The 16,078-nt window shown below is 47.7% G+C and overlaps 1 protein-coding gene across 4 annotated transcripts in view; it reads right to left on the bottom strand.

Annotated features, from left to right (window-relative positions):
- Window positions 1–7,219: 7,219 nt before the first annotated feature.
- The window catches only part of EPHB2 (EPH receptor B2), a 98,749-nt gene continuing 89,890 nt past the window's right edge, over window positions 7,220–16,078 (bottom strand). For all 4 annotated transcript variants that reach the window (XM_019512041.1, XM_019512043.1, XM_019512042.1 and 1 more), the window contains exons 12-15: window positions 14,272–14,421; window positions 13,845–14,038; window positions 11,868–12,023; window positions 7,220–9,900 (exon numbers count right to left, since the gene is read on the bottom strand). In XM_019512041.1, the coding sequence (XP_019367586.1) occupies window positions 9,792–9,900; window positions 11,868–12,023; window positions 13,845–14,038; window positions 14,272–14,421 (609 nt within the window). In that variant the 3' untranslated portion in view covers window positions 7,220–9,791. The remainder of the gene's footprint in view (window positions 9,901–11,867; window positions 12,024–13,844; window positions 14,039–14,271; window positions 14,422–16,078) is intronic.

The raw sequence follows: 16,078 nt of genomic DNA, 5'->3' as shown, positions 1-16,078 counted from the left end.
AGGGCAGAGATTTTTTGGGGAGAAACCAAGGTGGCCTTCTGCCACATAAGCCATGTGTCTTTGTGCCTCCATTATGAAGAGTAAGGGGGGCCGGGGGGGAGGGGGTGCTCCCTCTCACTCGTCTGCCATGCCTTGAGGGGATCTGGGTCTCTTGGGAGGTTATTTGCAAGTCCCGGAGGAATGAATCCGGTGCCGCTAGATGCTGTCTCAGTCCAATGGTTGCCCAACTCTGTCTCTCTCGCATTTTCTCTTACCAGTTCAGCCTGGGAGGATCCTATACCTGCGTACAGTAGGTCTTAATCGTGGCCTCCCCTGAGGCATGCCCATGCCTTGCAGGTGTCCCTCAGTCCCAGTTTCGTGGACCCAGTCAATACATTCTGCCCCTCAGGCACTAATCCCTTTGTCCAGGCTTCAGCCTTTCCAGCCTCGGCCCATTTCTCTAGCTGAGGCTCTCAGCCTTGGCCCCCTGGTTTGGGCTTCAGCCCATGGATGTCCCTGCCTCTTGTGGAGTATCCAAGCACCCTGTCGTGTGGCCTCCAAACGAGCCCTGCAGCCACTCCCAGCCCGCCAGGAAGAAACAGAAACAGCAGCAACTGCTTCTAAGTGAAACACTTAAACCCCGCTCTGGCTCTCTGTGCTGTGCAAAAGCCTCTTTCTGCTCTGCTGGCTCCCTCCCAGCTTCTGGGGAACCTTTCCCAGCTCACCGCTTCCTCTCCTTAACGGCCCGGGCAGGCAGGAGCTCCTCTCTCCCCAGACAGCAGGGCTACTCTGCCGGCTGTCGACCAGGAGTCGGGGCTTATATATCCCCCCCAAGCTCCACCCCTTCTGGTCAGGTGCCTCTGACCACCCACCAATGGGCAATCAGTCGCAGTCCACAGCTTTCTCTCATTGGCTGCCACTTGCCTACCTGCGCTGCCTTTGCTTCCCTCCTACAAGCCCCGAGCTCTGCCCTATTGCCATGCCACTAGTGCAGGTCTTTCCTTACAATCCTGTATCCCTCCATCCGGCTCCCCTGCCGGCTTCTCCTGTAGCTGCCCTTGCCCACTGCCTGTGTTGGAATGCAGCTGTCCTTTTCTGCTCCAGTAAGGTCTCTTAATCTCTGTGACACCTGCACCATGGCCTGGAAGCATAATCTAGTGGCAGCAATGCCACAGGAAGCCAAACTGCCTTACACCCTTTAGACACCATTGTTACCTGTAGACCTGGCGGTTCAGCGGGCTGCCCCTTCTGCAAGGAGGAGGTGATGTGATACTCTCCCACTCCGTCTTTGGCTTCCACCACCTGGGACCATTCTTTGCTGCCCCTCTTTGGTGTGCTGGGCTTGGGTTTCTCTGGGATGGCATACATTTCCTCTGGCCTGTACCAAGCTGCTACAGGGAGCATGATCTACCTGGCCAAGGAGATGACTTTCAGAAGCCACAGGAACCTGCTTGCAGGGGTTGGCTCAGACAATGTCCTCCACCTCTTTCTGCTCCAGGTCCTTTGACTTTGGGCACTTCTTGCAACCAAACATGCCCACTTCATGTTGCACCGGGCCACAGAGGGGGCATTTTGCATATGGAGGATGGCCAGCTAGTCCTAAAACTGTGACCACATGAAAGGCATGTGCGGAGGAGGGAAAGGGTTTCAGTCTCTGGCTGTAGTTTTTTTAATGAGGAATTCTTCATCCCCAGCCCCTGGGATGACGGTTTGAAAAGTCTCTGGGTTTGCTCCGCTGGCACGTGCACGTGACCTTGTTCGCCAGCTTAGCGCCTGTCTGGAGCTCGTGGCCAAGTTAGCAGAGCTCTGATCACTTCCCATTCCTGCATCTTTCACCCCTGTGACTAATCAATCACCAAGTGGTTCATCTTTTAGGATTTAATAACCACACAGGCTAACCTGTTTGACCCAGCTGGTGATATCCTAAGCTGCTGTTTCTCCTGAGTGCTATAACTCAAAAGGAGAAATGATGGAAGAAACAGTGAGGAAAGCAAACCACAAGCAAATGCTTCAAACTTTACAATTCACATTTATTTTGAAAAAATGTTTTGTTAAAAATACTCCTACAAAGGCATTGGAGCAGCAGGTTTTTGTTTCCCTTATAAATACATCTGATTCACTTTATTTATTTATTTATTTTTCTCAAGAACATCTCAAAGATGTTTGACGAAACCAGGGGAAACCCTGATCTGAATGGAAGACACGCATCCCTGTGAGACAAGGACCTGCACACTATCTCCCCATTCACATTTAAAAAAATACAAATACTGTCATGAAAAGCATTACGTTGTCTACAGGACCACAGCCAATGCACAGGGTGATACAGCAAGAGACCGGGACGGGGGCCACCCGTTGGACCCGTCATATAACAAGGTACCCACGTCATGGCAAGTGTTGAGTGCAACATGGGATGGAGCACTGACTACTAACATGTCTTTTGGCAGTCAAAGGATTCAGCTAATTCCCCCCCAAATTTCCTCCCAAGGAGGGTTTCACTCATGAAGCCATGAGCCACTGCGAAGCAACGCAGACATTTGTTAACCACATTGAGGGTCAAGTGGAGAATTGGGAGACCAGCAAAATAAGCTTTCATCTACCAACACCACCTCATTCCTAAATAACAGCACCAGCTTTTCTGTTAATGTACCATGGGTAGGTACCATCTGGACAAGGGAAATTCCCTGCATGTTATAGGTGGTATTACTGTGTCCCCTATAGAACGATGCTAACAGGCAAGAGAAGCGCTATCAACCACCCTTTTCTGTGCTGACTATGCTTACACTTATCCGTATCCCCCTTCCTCACTGTCTTGCTGCACTGAAGGGTTTCTCTGGGAAAAAGCAGGTAATTCCCTTGGCTTTGCTGACCAACTCTGGGTGCAAAGTATCATTAGCCAGGACAGCTTCTCCTTTATGGGTTCTGGGCAAAATGCTGCCTTTCTGGAAACACGGAGAGAAACTTGACTCTCTCCCATTTTTCAGAAGCCCACTAAAAATACAAGACAACTTCTGGTGTGACTGAAAAGGAGTCTGTATCACACAAGCCAACTCAATCGACATTCAGTTGAGGTCTTGGGCAAGGGCTGGCAACCTCTGGTCAGTGGGCCAGATCCAGTCCACAGAGCCATTGGATCTGGCCTGCAGAGTGGGGTCTTCGGCAGCCTTAGGGGGATTCTCCTGCTCTGTGCTGCACCACAGCGCAGCTAGGCCCTTTGCCCAGGCCACGCTGCAGCTGAGCAGAGAAAAGTGGTGGTAGGGAGAAACAGTAGCAGCATCAGCTCACGTAGGACCAGGGTGAGATCAACCCCTTCCTGCTGCACAAACACGGGCAATCTTCCTTGTGCCGCTTGCAAGACAGGCACAAACATCTGGTGCACAGACCGGGACAAACGGCGCATTTCTCTGTGGGGACATGGTTGTGCCAGGCTGTTTGCTTTGTGTTTAGGATCACAACAAGCTCCATCCGCACTGGACTCCCACTCAGGGCCTCACAAAACCTTCTCACTTCTCCGGTGGCACCCAGGAGAGCGAGGCAACGGACTCCCCAGGACACCTGGCAGAAGTTGGAGGAAGCACGAGGGGTTAGAGCCCAGAAGTCACTTGTTTATGGTCCCCAGGGAGCTGTTCTGGTTGCCAGCAGCTTTGCCTTCAGTCTTCCCCTTTTTTCGCAGGTGATCAAGGCAGAAACTCATTCAGAGACTGCAGCATAAGTAACAGAGAACAGGGGAACTGCCCCGTGGACTCCAGGATCTACTTTAGGGCTCCAGGTGATGTACAGGAGAGCACCAGCAATTCCCACTCTTCCCTGTCCCCAGGAGTGCCTCTCCCCCTCTCCGTGATCTCCCTTTACCTCTTCTTTCCGTAAAGACACGCTCTTTCCAAGGCAGGCCACGGGGGCCCCATCCCTGCCTGCTTGGTTTGGGTAGGAAGGGCACATCCTGTGTCTGAGCGGTGGTGTAGCAGAACCTCACGAACGGGCCCCAGACAGTCTGAGACTGGAGGAAGGATGGTCAGTGGTTAGGAGATTCATTTTTGGCTGCAGGAACAGGGCGGCAGGTCCTGATTTGTTACAGACATCCTGTGGGCGTTTGGGCAAGTTGCTTGGGGGGAGATCCAGAGGCACATGGGGTTTCCATTGGAATTGGTGGGGGGTGAAGTGCCCGCTCACTTCTTCTCATGATGGGCACCTTGCATGGATGAAACATCTCCCATCCTTAAGCTGTGTAAGTGCTAAACTTCTGGGATGCCCCCGACTGATATTTCCTCCCTGTTGCCACACTCTGCATTCACAGGCTAGTAGGGTCTGATTGTCATCGTAACCCAGGATGGTTCCTTTCTGATCCTTTTATTTAGCTTGACCTGTCCTTGCTTCTTCCTCAGACCTGCAGAAGGGGCCTTTGTGCCCGGAAGTTTGTCAAACGTCTCGAAACACATCTCCCAACTATAAGGTTGGTTCAATCAAAGAGATCCCAGAAAAGCCAAACAAAAAAACCCTTGCCTCTATTCAGTCTAGAGAGGTCAAACCAGAGTTGTGACTAGAATGGCACATGCTTGACATGACAGCTCTGGTGTGACCTTTGCTGGTGGCTCTTCCATGGAGCGTCAATGTATGTGACAAAGGGATCACTGCTTCTTTGCTTGGGCTGGTGACTATGAGTTATCCTCTTGCTTACAGCTGCTGTGATTCAAAGCCAGTCCAACAACGTCAGGGTTGCCTGATATCAAGTAAGTACAAGGAAGAAGAGGAATGATCTCCTTTACATACACATCCCAGCAATTAACTAACACCACTGTTTAATAAATCAATGGTCTTGTGGGCAACATGTGCATAGCTCCTGGAAAGCCTTGTATGAGGTTCACCAGCTCTGCAAGTCACTGGTTGCTAGTTGTTGGGGGACAGCTCAGGACCGAGAGACAATATAGATATCGAGCCTATGCAGGAATCAGGCCCTAAAGAGCAAATCCTTGGCAGCTATAAGGTAGCACTGCTCCCACAACTTCTTTGACTTTGATGGATTATGTCTATTTGCAAGAGGCTAAGGATCTGCCCCGGTTTCTTACCTTTGAGACACCAGGCATAAAGAAGAACCTCTGTAGGGTGAACCTAGCACTAGGTCCTATCTGTGTCCTCCACTGTTGCTGAAGAGCAGTTATTTCTCAAGGCCAAGCTGTACTTGCATGTGCTTCTTGAGTTTATTTTTCTGCTATTCCAGAGTAGCTCTTGGCTGCTAACGTTTGCACAGGGCTGGAAGGGACAGCTGACCACACTTTTTAACAGTGGAGATGCTCCTACCCTTACACCAGGACCTCCCACTCCACTGTCTCCCATCCTGACTGCCTAACTGCAGTATTTACACTCAGGGTTGGGCATCGCCTGACTTATTGCTATTTTCAACATCACTTTGGGAATCCAATTCAGTTCTCTTGCCAGACAACATCACTACTGATGGGACGTGTTATGGCAGCCGGACTATGGACAGTGAGAAACAAGGGAGGAGAGCAGCAGGTCTGGAAGCTAGACTTCATTTGCTGGGCAAAGCAGCAAAACCAGGACCAAGTGACCTGAATAAAATCAGCACGGTGAAATCATCGAAGTGTGTGCACGCATGCACACACACACGCACGCACGCACGCACACACGCACGCATATACACACACAAAACATTAGGTCACAGTGTCAACATTACAAAGTGACTCTTGTTATCCACCCTCTGTATGAAGCTGAATGTTGCCACAAGAAGAATATTTCATTGGAAGTGAATTTTTACACCCATGAAATAGAGCATCTTAAAGTCTTTCCAGTGACTCTGTTCTCTGAGGTACAGATGCTTGCTCCAGAAGCATTTACAGGCCAAAGGTAGGCAAGGAACTTCAGACAGTGGCGTCTCCTGTTCTCCAGAAGAACCGGAGAGACACAGGACATACAGGTTTGTTTTCTGGCGTATGTCTAATTCTCCATTAGTCCCAAGTAAGATGTCACAGTGATGCCAGGTATTAACAGACACAAAAACATGCACTTATTGTATTGATACCAAGTGATTTTTGGTCAGTGGAAGAAATGAGGATATGACTTTCTCTCTGCCTTGCGGGTGGCTGCTACAGGCCTACCTGATGCCAGCCACCCCAGCTCTGAACAAGCCTTTCACAGTGGTAGGTAGCGGTCAGGTAGGTAGCGGTGGATCCTGCCAGCCTGCCAGTGAGGAGATTGAGTGCATTAAGACAAAGGGTCTCCAAATTAAAATGACCACAAGTTCCCATCAGAGCCCTGCCTGAAGAGGACGGGCTCTGAAGCCTGCAGCATGAACACTTCTGCTGGGTTTCTGGAAGCATGGTCGCTGAGGACAGTCCAAGATTGTCTGTGAAAGACAACACAAGAGCATTGTGTGGCCCTTCCAGCCCGGTGCCCCTCAGGAATTTGCTGGTTGGTTTCCTACCGAGGCAGCTCTGCTTTCACAAGTTTCCCATCTGCATAAATAACTAGTGGCCTATGGCAATAAAACTTAGGCTAGACCTGTCCCTCCTTCCCCTAGGACTGCCACCAAGCGGCCTCATATGGTACCTCTGGGTGACATGGGGCATGTCTACACGTGCACTGTTACTGTGTAGTAATTTAGGTTACTGCGCAGTAACCAAAAATTACTGCACAGTACAGGTGCACATCTACACATGTGCGCCCGTACTGTGCAGTAACTATGGTGACTTATACCATCTGGGGCGTAAATTTGCTACCTGCATGATGCAGGTAGCAAATTTACACCTGAGTAGTGACTGTGCAGTAAGGCACGTGTAGACGCCTTACTGCCGCAGTAACTCTGTTTATGTGGACTGACTTGGGAATAACTTTAGTCCCAAGTCAGTCTACACATAGCATTAGTGCACTGTAATGCCTGCATGTGTAGACACCAGTGTTAATGCTGCTTACTGCACAGTAAATTACTGTGCAGTAAATTACTGCACAGTAAATGCATGTGTAGACACGCCCACTGAAAACAAGCCCATGTTAAAATATGGCACCTGAACTGGGAGAGAGAGGCACCATAGATGCAATCTCTCTGTTGCTCTGCACTTCTTTGGGTATAGAGCACACATGGCAGCCTCCAGTTTCCCAGCATGCCTATGATGCCGACAAGGTCAGCATCACTGTCGTTTGTATGCCATCACTGTAAATCAAGCCTAGACCATAATCAAGAACAGGGCTAGTTAAACACCGGGCAAGTTAAAGCATGCTTCAGCTGACTGTATTTTGGACAAATGCTAACCAGGCTGACACTTCCCAGCCCGCTTTCAGCTGACACAGCCTACAATCTTCTCCCATTGCTCATTTCTCACCCTTTGTCGTCAGACACCGGATCAAATTCTGCTGTCAGTGCCATGCGTGGAAAGGCTCATGACTTCAGGGAAGCTGCTCAGTATTTACACAGGTCACTGAGAGCAGAATTTAGCCCACTGTCTACAGTAAGATTAATCAGAGGTTCCCATTGATTCCAGGTGGATGTTTGGATGTTAGCTCACGTCCTAACAGGGAAACACCTTGCATAAAAGAAAACCCACCCAGCATCTCTGCAGATTTCGGGCAAGCGGACCCTGGACAGGCAGACCTTGCAATTCAGGCACCTGCTGCCATAGCTGTGCAGTAAACACGTTCAAGAGCACAAGCGCTAAGAAAAGAGGTCAGAAGAAACTGCCCGTTGTCTCTCAACTGTGCTTTGTCTCCAGGTCTGATCTGAGGAGGAAAATATTACATATTTTGTGCTGGGCTTTCCATATTTTACAGGCAGTTGTTACAAAAAGGTCTAAAAAAATCAGCCTTAGGATTCTACCCACAGCCAATTCTTTTCCCTCTTGGCATTGGCCACGGGGAAATAAAGCAATTTAAGTTCCCTGGGAACATATCTTCAAGGCCCCCATACCACTGAAAAAAGGTGTACCCATAAACATGACATGGCAACACTAAGTGAGGCCCTAGAGACGCAGGAGGACACTCAACATGGCCACAAGGAGCAGGCCAGGCCTAGTCGGTAGGATTTGGGTGAGGATGAGCTGGAAGAGCAAATCCAAGATTTTTCTCTCATAGTTTCCCCTACAACTTGGCCAGTGGTATCTGCCCACACTAGTTATTTGTTCTGTAACTAAAGCAGTTATTTCAGTTGCTTCTTGATCCACTGACTGACCCTTCAGTTGCTGTGGTTTGTCTCGGGCAGGACCTGCAGGTATGATGCATGCTCACATTCATCATTCAAGACTCTCCTAAAGGTGTCTGGATAAAAATGAAGCTTGCCCCCCCCGAACCTACACACCCCCATGGAAGGGAGAACGTGCCTGAGGGGCGCAGAGAACAGCCACAAAGCTACTGCAACAGGTATTTCACAACCGGCCCTTTACTTGAGTCCAAGCGTTGAGGAACCTCATTTCAAGGACACCTCTGGCTACCAGCTGCTGTCCCAAGCGTGCAACTACTGCCCCATGCATTGGCCCTCATCTGTCCCAGCTGGTAGGTCAGTGTGGCTCTTCGCTTCTCCCCTTCCACAGGCCCCTAAAGCAGCAGCTCCCAGCACGCCAGGCAGCTCTTCCCCCTTGGCAGGATAGCTGGAAGCCCAACACTTAGGAACATCTGTCAGGCAATGAAAAATTACAAAATAACAGGCAAAGAGGAGGAAATATGCATATAAAATTGTTCCCCTGGCATATTGTCAAGTCAGAAAGCTGGAATTCTCCTTCCACCAGGAGAAGGTTCAAGTTCTTGAGAGAGATGAGACTCGGAAGTGTCATTTCCTTTTCATAAAAAACCCAACTGACCGACTGACCGACCAAAATATTCCGACCCCAAACCCACAAATTGGTGTTAACAAACAAGGTAAAAGGACAAGTCTTCAAACAACAACAACCAAAAAAAAATAACTGTACACATCAGCATTTGTAATCAAAAACTACTACATACTGTACTTGGGAAGTCTTCTGAGAAAAGGTCATTGGCAACTAGTGAGGACATCACTAAAAGTCTTGTGCATATGATATGTATGAGAAAATGATGCCGCTGGAGGGATGGATGGGCAGACACTCGGAAAAAGTGTCCCTCGCAAAACTGTTCTGTGTCAAGAGAAAGAAACAGCTATAAAAAGGATTGGTTTCCCCATCCCCCACCCTCGACGGCCCCAGGTTCCTCAACTGCTGGGAAGAGACCTCTAAGCTCTGTTTATCTGCTTAAAAAAAATTTTCGGCTCTGAAGTTCATCACTTTTGAGACGCTGTTGGTCCATTGCATGGAGAGAGCTCCTCAGCTCTCTTTCCCCCGTCGCTCTGGCAGCGCGGGAGCTGTCAGGGGGGATTGCTGGCTTCAGGACATCCCCAAAGTCACCCTCCCACGTCAGGAAAGGAAGAGTGCTTCCCACGTCTTTTACTGGGGGTTTTTTTCCCCATCTTCTTGAAAAAGTCCTTTTACTCCAGAGGTGTCTGGGGCTGGCTGGAGCAGCCTTGTGCAAGAAGAAACTGAAAGAAGCTGCTCTTTGGTCTCCCTTTGGAGACTCTTGTGGATCTTGGAGCCCTTGTCAAGAATGCCATTGCTTTTATTATTATTTAAAAATATTCCAGTTTTCTTTTTCAAAATATTTGTCTTTTTTTGTTCCCTTTTTCCATCGCTTGCATTTTCGTAGTTCTTGGTGACTCCTTGTTATTTAGGACGTTTCTTCCTGTTGCCGTGATCCTCAGAGCAGCTGCCTGTCTCTGGTGAATGCAAAACACTCAAGAACTGGAGCCTGGACATATAGGGGCAACGGGGAGCGGGGCCTTGAGGACGAGGGGTGTGAGGACATGAATGTCAAACCTCCACTGACTGGATCTGGTTCATCTGTGCTCGCATCACCTGGATACTGTTCAGGATTTTCTTCTGATGTCCTGCTAAAGTGACCCCAACTCGCAGAATGTCCCTGTGGCATAAACACACACACAAGACGGGTCAGTAAGGAGCCTCTCCCTGGACATGGAGCCCAGCTGTTTGCCAAGCAATCTACTTAGTTCTTGAGCAAGTCTGGACTTCTGATAGTCTCTCTGAAACAACTCAAATGAAACGATGAAACCAGACTGTGTCTTCCATTCAGAGGACCTGTGCTGTCTCTGCTCCCTTGTCGTTCGCTAGCCTATTTCTCCTAGATTCTTCAAGCAAGCAAAGCAGGGGTATGCGCAGCAGAGCTATGTACTGATACGGCTGCGTATGCTATAGGTCTCTGCTAGGATGTCAGGACGATACCCCTCTGGGCAAGGGGTGGGCTACACTTGGGAGCGTCTACACATGCATTAATGTGCTTTGGTTAATGAGCATTAAACCTAGCACCTCCTTCAGGAGGTACTAGGAACATGTGCATTCGCTTGTCTTATTGTGCATTAACTAAAGAGCACAATTTTTAAGTGCTGCTTTATGAGCATTAACCTACTTTAATGTGCATTAGCTAAACAGCTGAGTTTTTCAGTGATGCCTTAATGTGCATTAAAATAGGCTAATGTGCATTAAAGCACACATGACATCCCCCTCCGGTTTTCTGAGCAAGTGCTCTAACCACTCAGCTCTTGGGTCTCCCCTACTACTTGGCCTTTCCACCACCTGAACCAAGGGAAATTGTGTTTTCATGTAGGATTCAGGTATTTCGAGAGCTGTTTTTGGCAACATTCATGATTCTTAGCTAACTAAAATGGGGCTCTAGGTGTAGGACAGTAAGCTTCATGGATCATCCATGAGCTATGCACCCTGGAAGCCCTAGTGTTCCTGACTCGAGTCAGGGCTTATCGTGATAGCCATGGATGCAGAAAGCCTGGGTTGTCTCCTTGGATTAAGAGGGATAAACTGGATGAATCCTCCATGGAAAGCTGATTTTGAGGCCTAGTAGGTTGCACTGCAATGTCAGTGAAACTGAATGGCCTTTATGTACTATTTTGATGAATATGCAAATTCTGATTTTGATTTTGCTAAGTATGCAAATTCTGATGCAACACTGCATCATTAGAGCTCTTCTGACCAGAGGTATTAACATGGTACCTGCAACAGCTGAGCTCAGAGATCTGCATGTGCTCATGCTTCTATTTATTATTATTATTATTATTATTATCATTATTACTACTATTATTGTTGCTGTTCTTGTTATTCTTGTTATTACTATTATTATTTTATTGTTGCAGTTGTGCTGCTTGCTATGTCCATAGCTTTAGTACATATTTTCCTGCCTCTGAACCTCTCCTCCTTGCTCTCAGGTTTTCCTATAACACCTGTGACTGCAGTGTCTAAGCGTAGCTTGTAGGATTTGTAAGCCAGGGCCAGTGCTCCATGGAGAAGCAGTGGATATGCAAATTCATTGTTACGTGGATATTTTTAGGCACAGAACAAAGCAACACCCGTCCTTCTGGGCTCTCCGAAGCCTTTTCCAGGTAGAGATCTGCATGCGATGTACAAGTCCCGAATGACAATAAATAATTAATTGAGGGGAATCAGTGAATCCAAAAGTACCCTCTACGTACTGTAGAACTGCCTTTTGCCTCCTGAAACAATGTCCTGGTTCCATCCTGTCCTGCATCGCTGTGCAACATTTTGGGTTTGGGGGAACACCACTAAAATCTGTCTCTGACTGGGGGGATTAAAGAAATCAGACAGCTTGAATTCTGGGTGGTAAACAGAAAGGTGGAGAGACAGTCTGCAGATAAGAGAAAGGAAAATATCTGCAGAGTATGGGAGTTTTGCAGGAATGGAAAATATTAACAGTGGCCTTTTGGGAAGTCAACAGACTAGAACTATATAGCGTATGGGTAAGATGGGTACAATATCAAGATAAAAGTTCATAATGGCCAATTGCTATAAAACTTGTGAGCTATTTGCCTCTGTTTTGGGACTACAGCCCCTGGCACTTACTCCATGGTCATCTGTGACACCACATCGAAGGTGGTGAAGCCGGCGTTGGCGAAGCTCTCCTTGTACTGCCCCATCTTGATGGCGTCCAGCCATTCATCCACTGTGTTGAAACTGGTATAATCTGGGATTGTGCGGTCAAGTAAAGGGAGGTTAATCCTGAAATACAGAAACAAAGAATGAGCAGGGGTTTCCACCCACTCCGCCAGGTGTGACAGTGCCAGGAGCTCTGGGATGCTTCTGGACACCCTGTCTCCGTGTGGATGATTTGATCCAAGGATGGACCAACAGTATGAGTCAGTTTGCTGTGGGGCTGGATGAAATGTTATCCTTTCCCCTTCGTAATGCTAGAATTAGCAGGTCAGATCTAGTATTATCTTGTAATATGAGAACAGAATTAGGCATCAGGTACTCCCAGCTCTCCCATGCACTTTCGAGATAGCCCTGGCCAAAGTGCTTTCCCTCTATTTCTCAGCATCCCAACCTGCAAAATGGAAATAAAATTACAGACCTCATTTGGGTAGAGAAAGAGGAAGCACATAGTTAAAGTTTGCTGAGAAGTTCAACACAAGAAGGTAAGAAAAATGTGTGCAAGGATAGCCCCCAAAAGGATTCATGGCCATACACCCTCCTACCTTCATCGCCTTTCCGCAAGCGTCTGCAGCATCTGCACTGAGCGCTGCATCCAACCACTGCTCCACTTCTATATCCTGTCCACACAGGTCTACGGATTCTGCCCTGCCTTTTCCACATCTTCTCAGATATTCTTGCCAGAGGACTGAGGCTGCACTTGATCAGGATGCAAGTGTGCACTTTCAGCTCGGGCTGCCTTTACAGATGCTCCCTCTGGGACCCGTAACTAGTTACCATTCATGTTACAGGCCTGCAGTTGTTCTCAGCTCCTAAGATCCACCTTATCTCAGGGCTTAATCCCTTAGTTTTGTTCAAAGGGAAAGAACCAGAGAGACAGATGCCCTGTCACCTATTAGGTGTGGAAGTGCAATCCTGTTCCACCCTGCTTGGGGCCTTGAAAACCTATTTAATGCCTTCTCCTTGCTGCTTTTTTACACCATGCTCTTATCAAGGGTCAGATGACGGCGTATTACACAAGCAGATGCACTGATGGATTTTCAGGGACTGGATCAGGGTTGAACAGATTCCTACTTAAGTACTTACAGCCAATTAGACAACTAGTAGGTAGAAGGGAATCTGGCCCCATGACACCTGCATTATTAAGGCCAAAGCCTGTGCTCCTCCATGGAGCATACAAGCCTCCTGAACAATGGGAAGGACCTGTTTCTTTGCTGCATCTTCAGTTTCCTCCCCAGTTCTTCTATCTCAGACCCTTGCGTCCACTTCTCTCTCCACATCCCCCTGTACACATGCCGAGTCAGGAAAGCAAGGTTTTAATGCAGTGTGCCGTTCACTTATGGCCTCCAGCTCTTCTGCTCTATGCAAAACAAGTTCCTTATCACAGTCTTTGCCTTATCCTTGCGTTGCGTGTCTGCAAGCCTGTAGCAAAGTATATGCTGGGTACAGACACTGCATGCGTCTCCTCCTCAAAATATCACTTCTCTACACTCAGATGGCCACACCAAAAATCTCAGGTCATTTAATGGGACTATTGGTTGGTACAGAAAGCCTGGGGTCCCCATTCCCTGGAAGAGCTTAAGAATACTGTTTTAAGAAAGTGAAGTCTGCAGAAACCTCTTTCTGCTTCCCCTGGTACTATACACGGCTCAGAACATGGAGGAGGACATGTGCTATAAATTCAAGCCAAGGGAAGCAACGTCTGCTGCCGACATAGGAGATACCGTCACCTGTGGAGAACAGGAATTTGGGCTATGGTTACACGAGCCCTAGCCGAGAGACCTCAATTTCCCAGTCAGGTGTGGACACAAAGGACCCATCCTTGACAGAGTTTGGTGCAACAGTCAAGGGACATGCAGGGAAGGAAAGGGTGAGAGGAGAGGTGCCTACCCAGAGGAGACAGGGGCTATGGCTTTCAGGCTGTTGGGGTTTCGAATCATCTTGTCTAACGTGTTGACAATTTGCCCGAATTTCGGCCTATGGTTCCGGTCCTTCTGCCAGCAGTCGAGCATTAGCTGGTGCAAGGCATTGGGGCAGTCCATGGGAGGGGGGAGCCGGTAATCCTGCTCTATAGCATTTATCACCTGCAGAAAAAGAGGCAATGACAAGTTAAGTGCAATCAGATTGTCCTCCCGAGGACTGCCAGGAAGAGCGGGCCAGCAATAGTTTTGCCCTGAAGATCTCTCTCACAGTCTGCTGTAGAAGGAGCAGAGCTGTGTCCATGCAGGGAGTTTAGGGATCTTTAGCTTGTTCCTGATTTCCAGCTGATTTATCCTCCCCCACCTGGCAGGAGCCCTGGGATCTCTTGCTAACTTACGTCTTGATTGGTCATATCCCAGTAGGGCCGCTCGCCGTACGACATCACCTCCCACATGACTATGCCATAGCTCCACACGTCGCTGGCTGATGTGAATTTCCTGTACTGAATGGCTTCAGGTGCTGTCCACCGTATTGGGATCTTCCCACCCTGCAGGATAGGAAGAGAGAGATCAGTGAAAGAAAAGGAGAGAGAAAGTTGAGTGTCCAACTCATTTGCTTTCAAAAACCCTGGCAACATTTTTGAGCTATGAAATTACAAGTATTCCAGCATTTGTTCACTCATTCACACCTATATATACACTCATGAATGCATTCTTTCACATGACACTTGTAGAGACAATACCTTTTATTAGATCAACAAGATTTTTGCAAAAAATGTCTTTAATTGCAAGCTTTTGGGCACAAACACCCTTCATCAGGCATGCCCGATACATTAAAGACAGTTTTTGCAAAAACCTTGTTGGTTTAATAAAAGATATTGTCTCTACTAAGAGTCCTAATTGCCTTTCCCTCTCGATCAATATGGCTACAACCTGGATACCTTTTTTCACATGCAAATGCACACGTGTGTAAATATGTTCACACTTAAACGAACTCTCACACCAATCAGTACTCCCTTGAGAAGGGCTAAAATGTCTCCAGAATTTCTAAACATGATAAATGATAAATCCCTAACTGAAACAGCATTGCATCCATCGGGGAGGATTCAGTGTTAGACCTTGCCCTGTCTGCTAACGAGGCATCGATCCCAGAATTAAAATTAGTGGTTGCTTCGATGTAAAGGATCATGACTTGATTACACTTTTTTATGTGCAAATAGAACATATTCCAAGGTAGTAGTATATGTACACCTGGTGTGTTAAAAGGGCCAATTTCATCAACCTGAAAATGGAAAAAAAAAGAAGGGAAGTGGCAACTGGGAAATATTAAGGAATATTTTGGTAGCTGCCTAAAAACAGTGTCACTATCAGGAAGGAGGACCATGGTGGCTAAAACCTAATCTGATTCATAAGGGAAGGAAGAGCGGGTATAAAAAGCTAAATTAAAAATATAAATTACAAATGTAAAAAGGGAGAACTTGCTAGAAATAAATATAAGCCAGAAGCTAGGCACTGTAGGAAACTGCTGTGTAAAGCAACAGCAAAGAAGAAGTCTCTTCTCAGTTAAGGACAATGAATTCATTTATTAGTAAGAAAAGGAGAGCTACCAATAGGATGGGATCCTCAGTAGATGGAAATGGCAATAATAATGCAAAAAATTAGAAGTGTTAAAGAAATATTTCTGCCCTGTATCTGGGGAAAAAAGTCAGAGGTATGCCTATCATATGAAAATGGTGAAAGGCTTTCCACCCCGACAGTAACTCAGGAGGATCTTAAACTGCAGGTCCTAGCGCAGTGAGGAACCACGTACCCCATCTGTGCGCACTGCACATCAAACGAGGGCTATTTGCCCATCTTCAGGCAGTGCTGGGCACAGTGGCTCTTTTCCTCTGACCGGAAGAAGAACGTCTCGCATTCGAAAGCTCGTCGAACTCTACCCCGCCAACGCAGTGGGTCTAATAGAAGAGATCGCCCAAAGGAACCCTTGACACTTGCATAATTCCTGGGCCATCATGGCTACAGCATCACTCTAACACTATAAATTATCAAGGAAGAGAGCAAACATCTGCGATGCCAACCACACTGTGCACCGGCTCCGACAATGCAGCGAAGTTTTAATTATTCATGAGACAGTTGCCCTGAATTCTGTGAAACACGCTGTAGCCTGAGACAGGCACTGAGACCACAGCAATGTCTGGGATCAAC

The sequence above is a fragment of the Gavialis gangeticus genome, unplaced genomic scaffold, assembly GCF_001723915.1.
Source record: "Gavialis gangeticus isolate Ggan-Ray unplaced genomic scaffold, GavGan_comp1, whole genome shotgun sequence".
Lineage (NCBI taxonomy): Eukaryota > Metazoa > Chordata > Crocodylia > Gavialidae > Gavialis > Gavialis gangeticus.
Note: the sequence above shows the minus strand (reverse complement) of the source record. Positions and strands in the feature narration are given on the sequence as shown.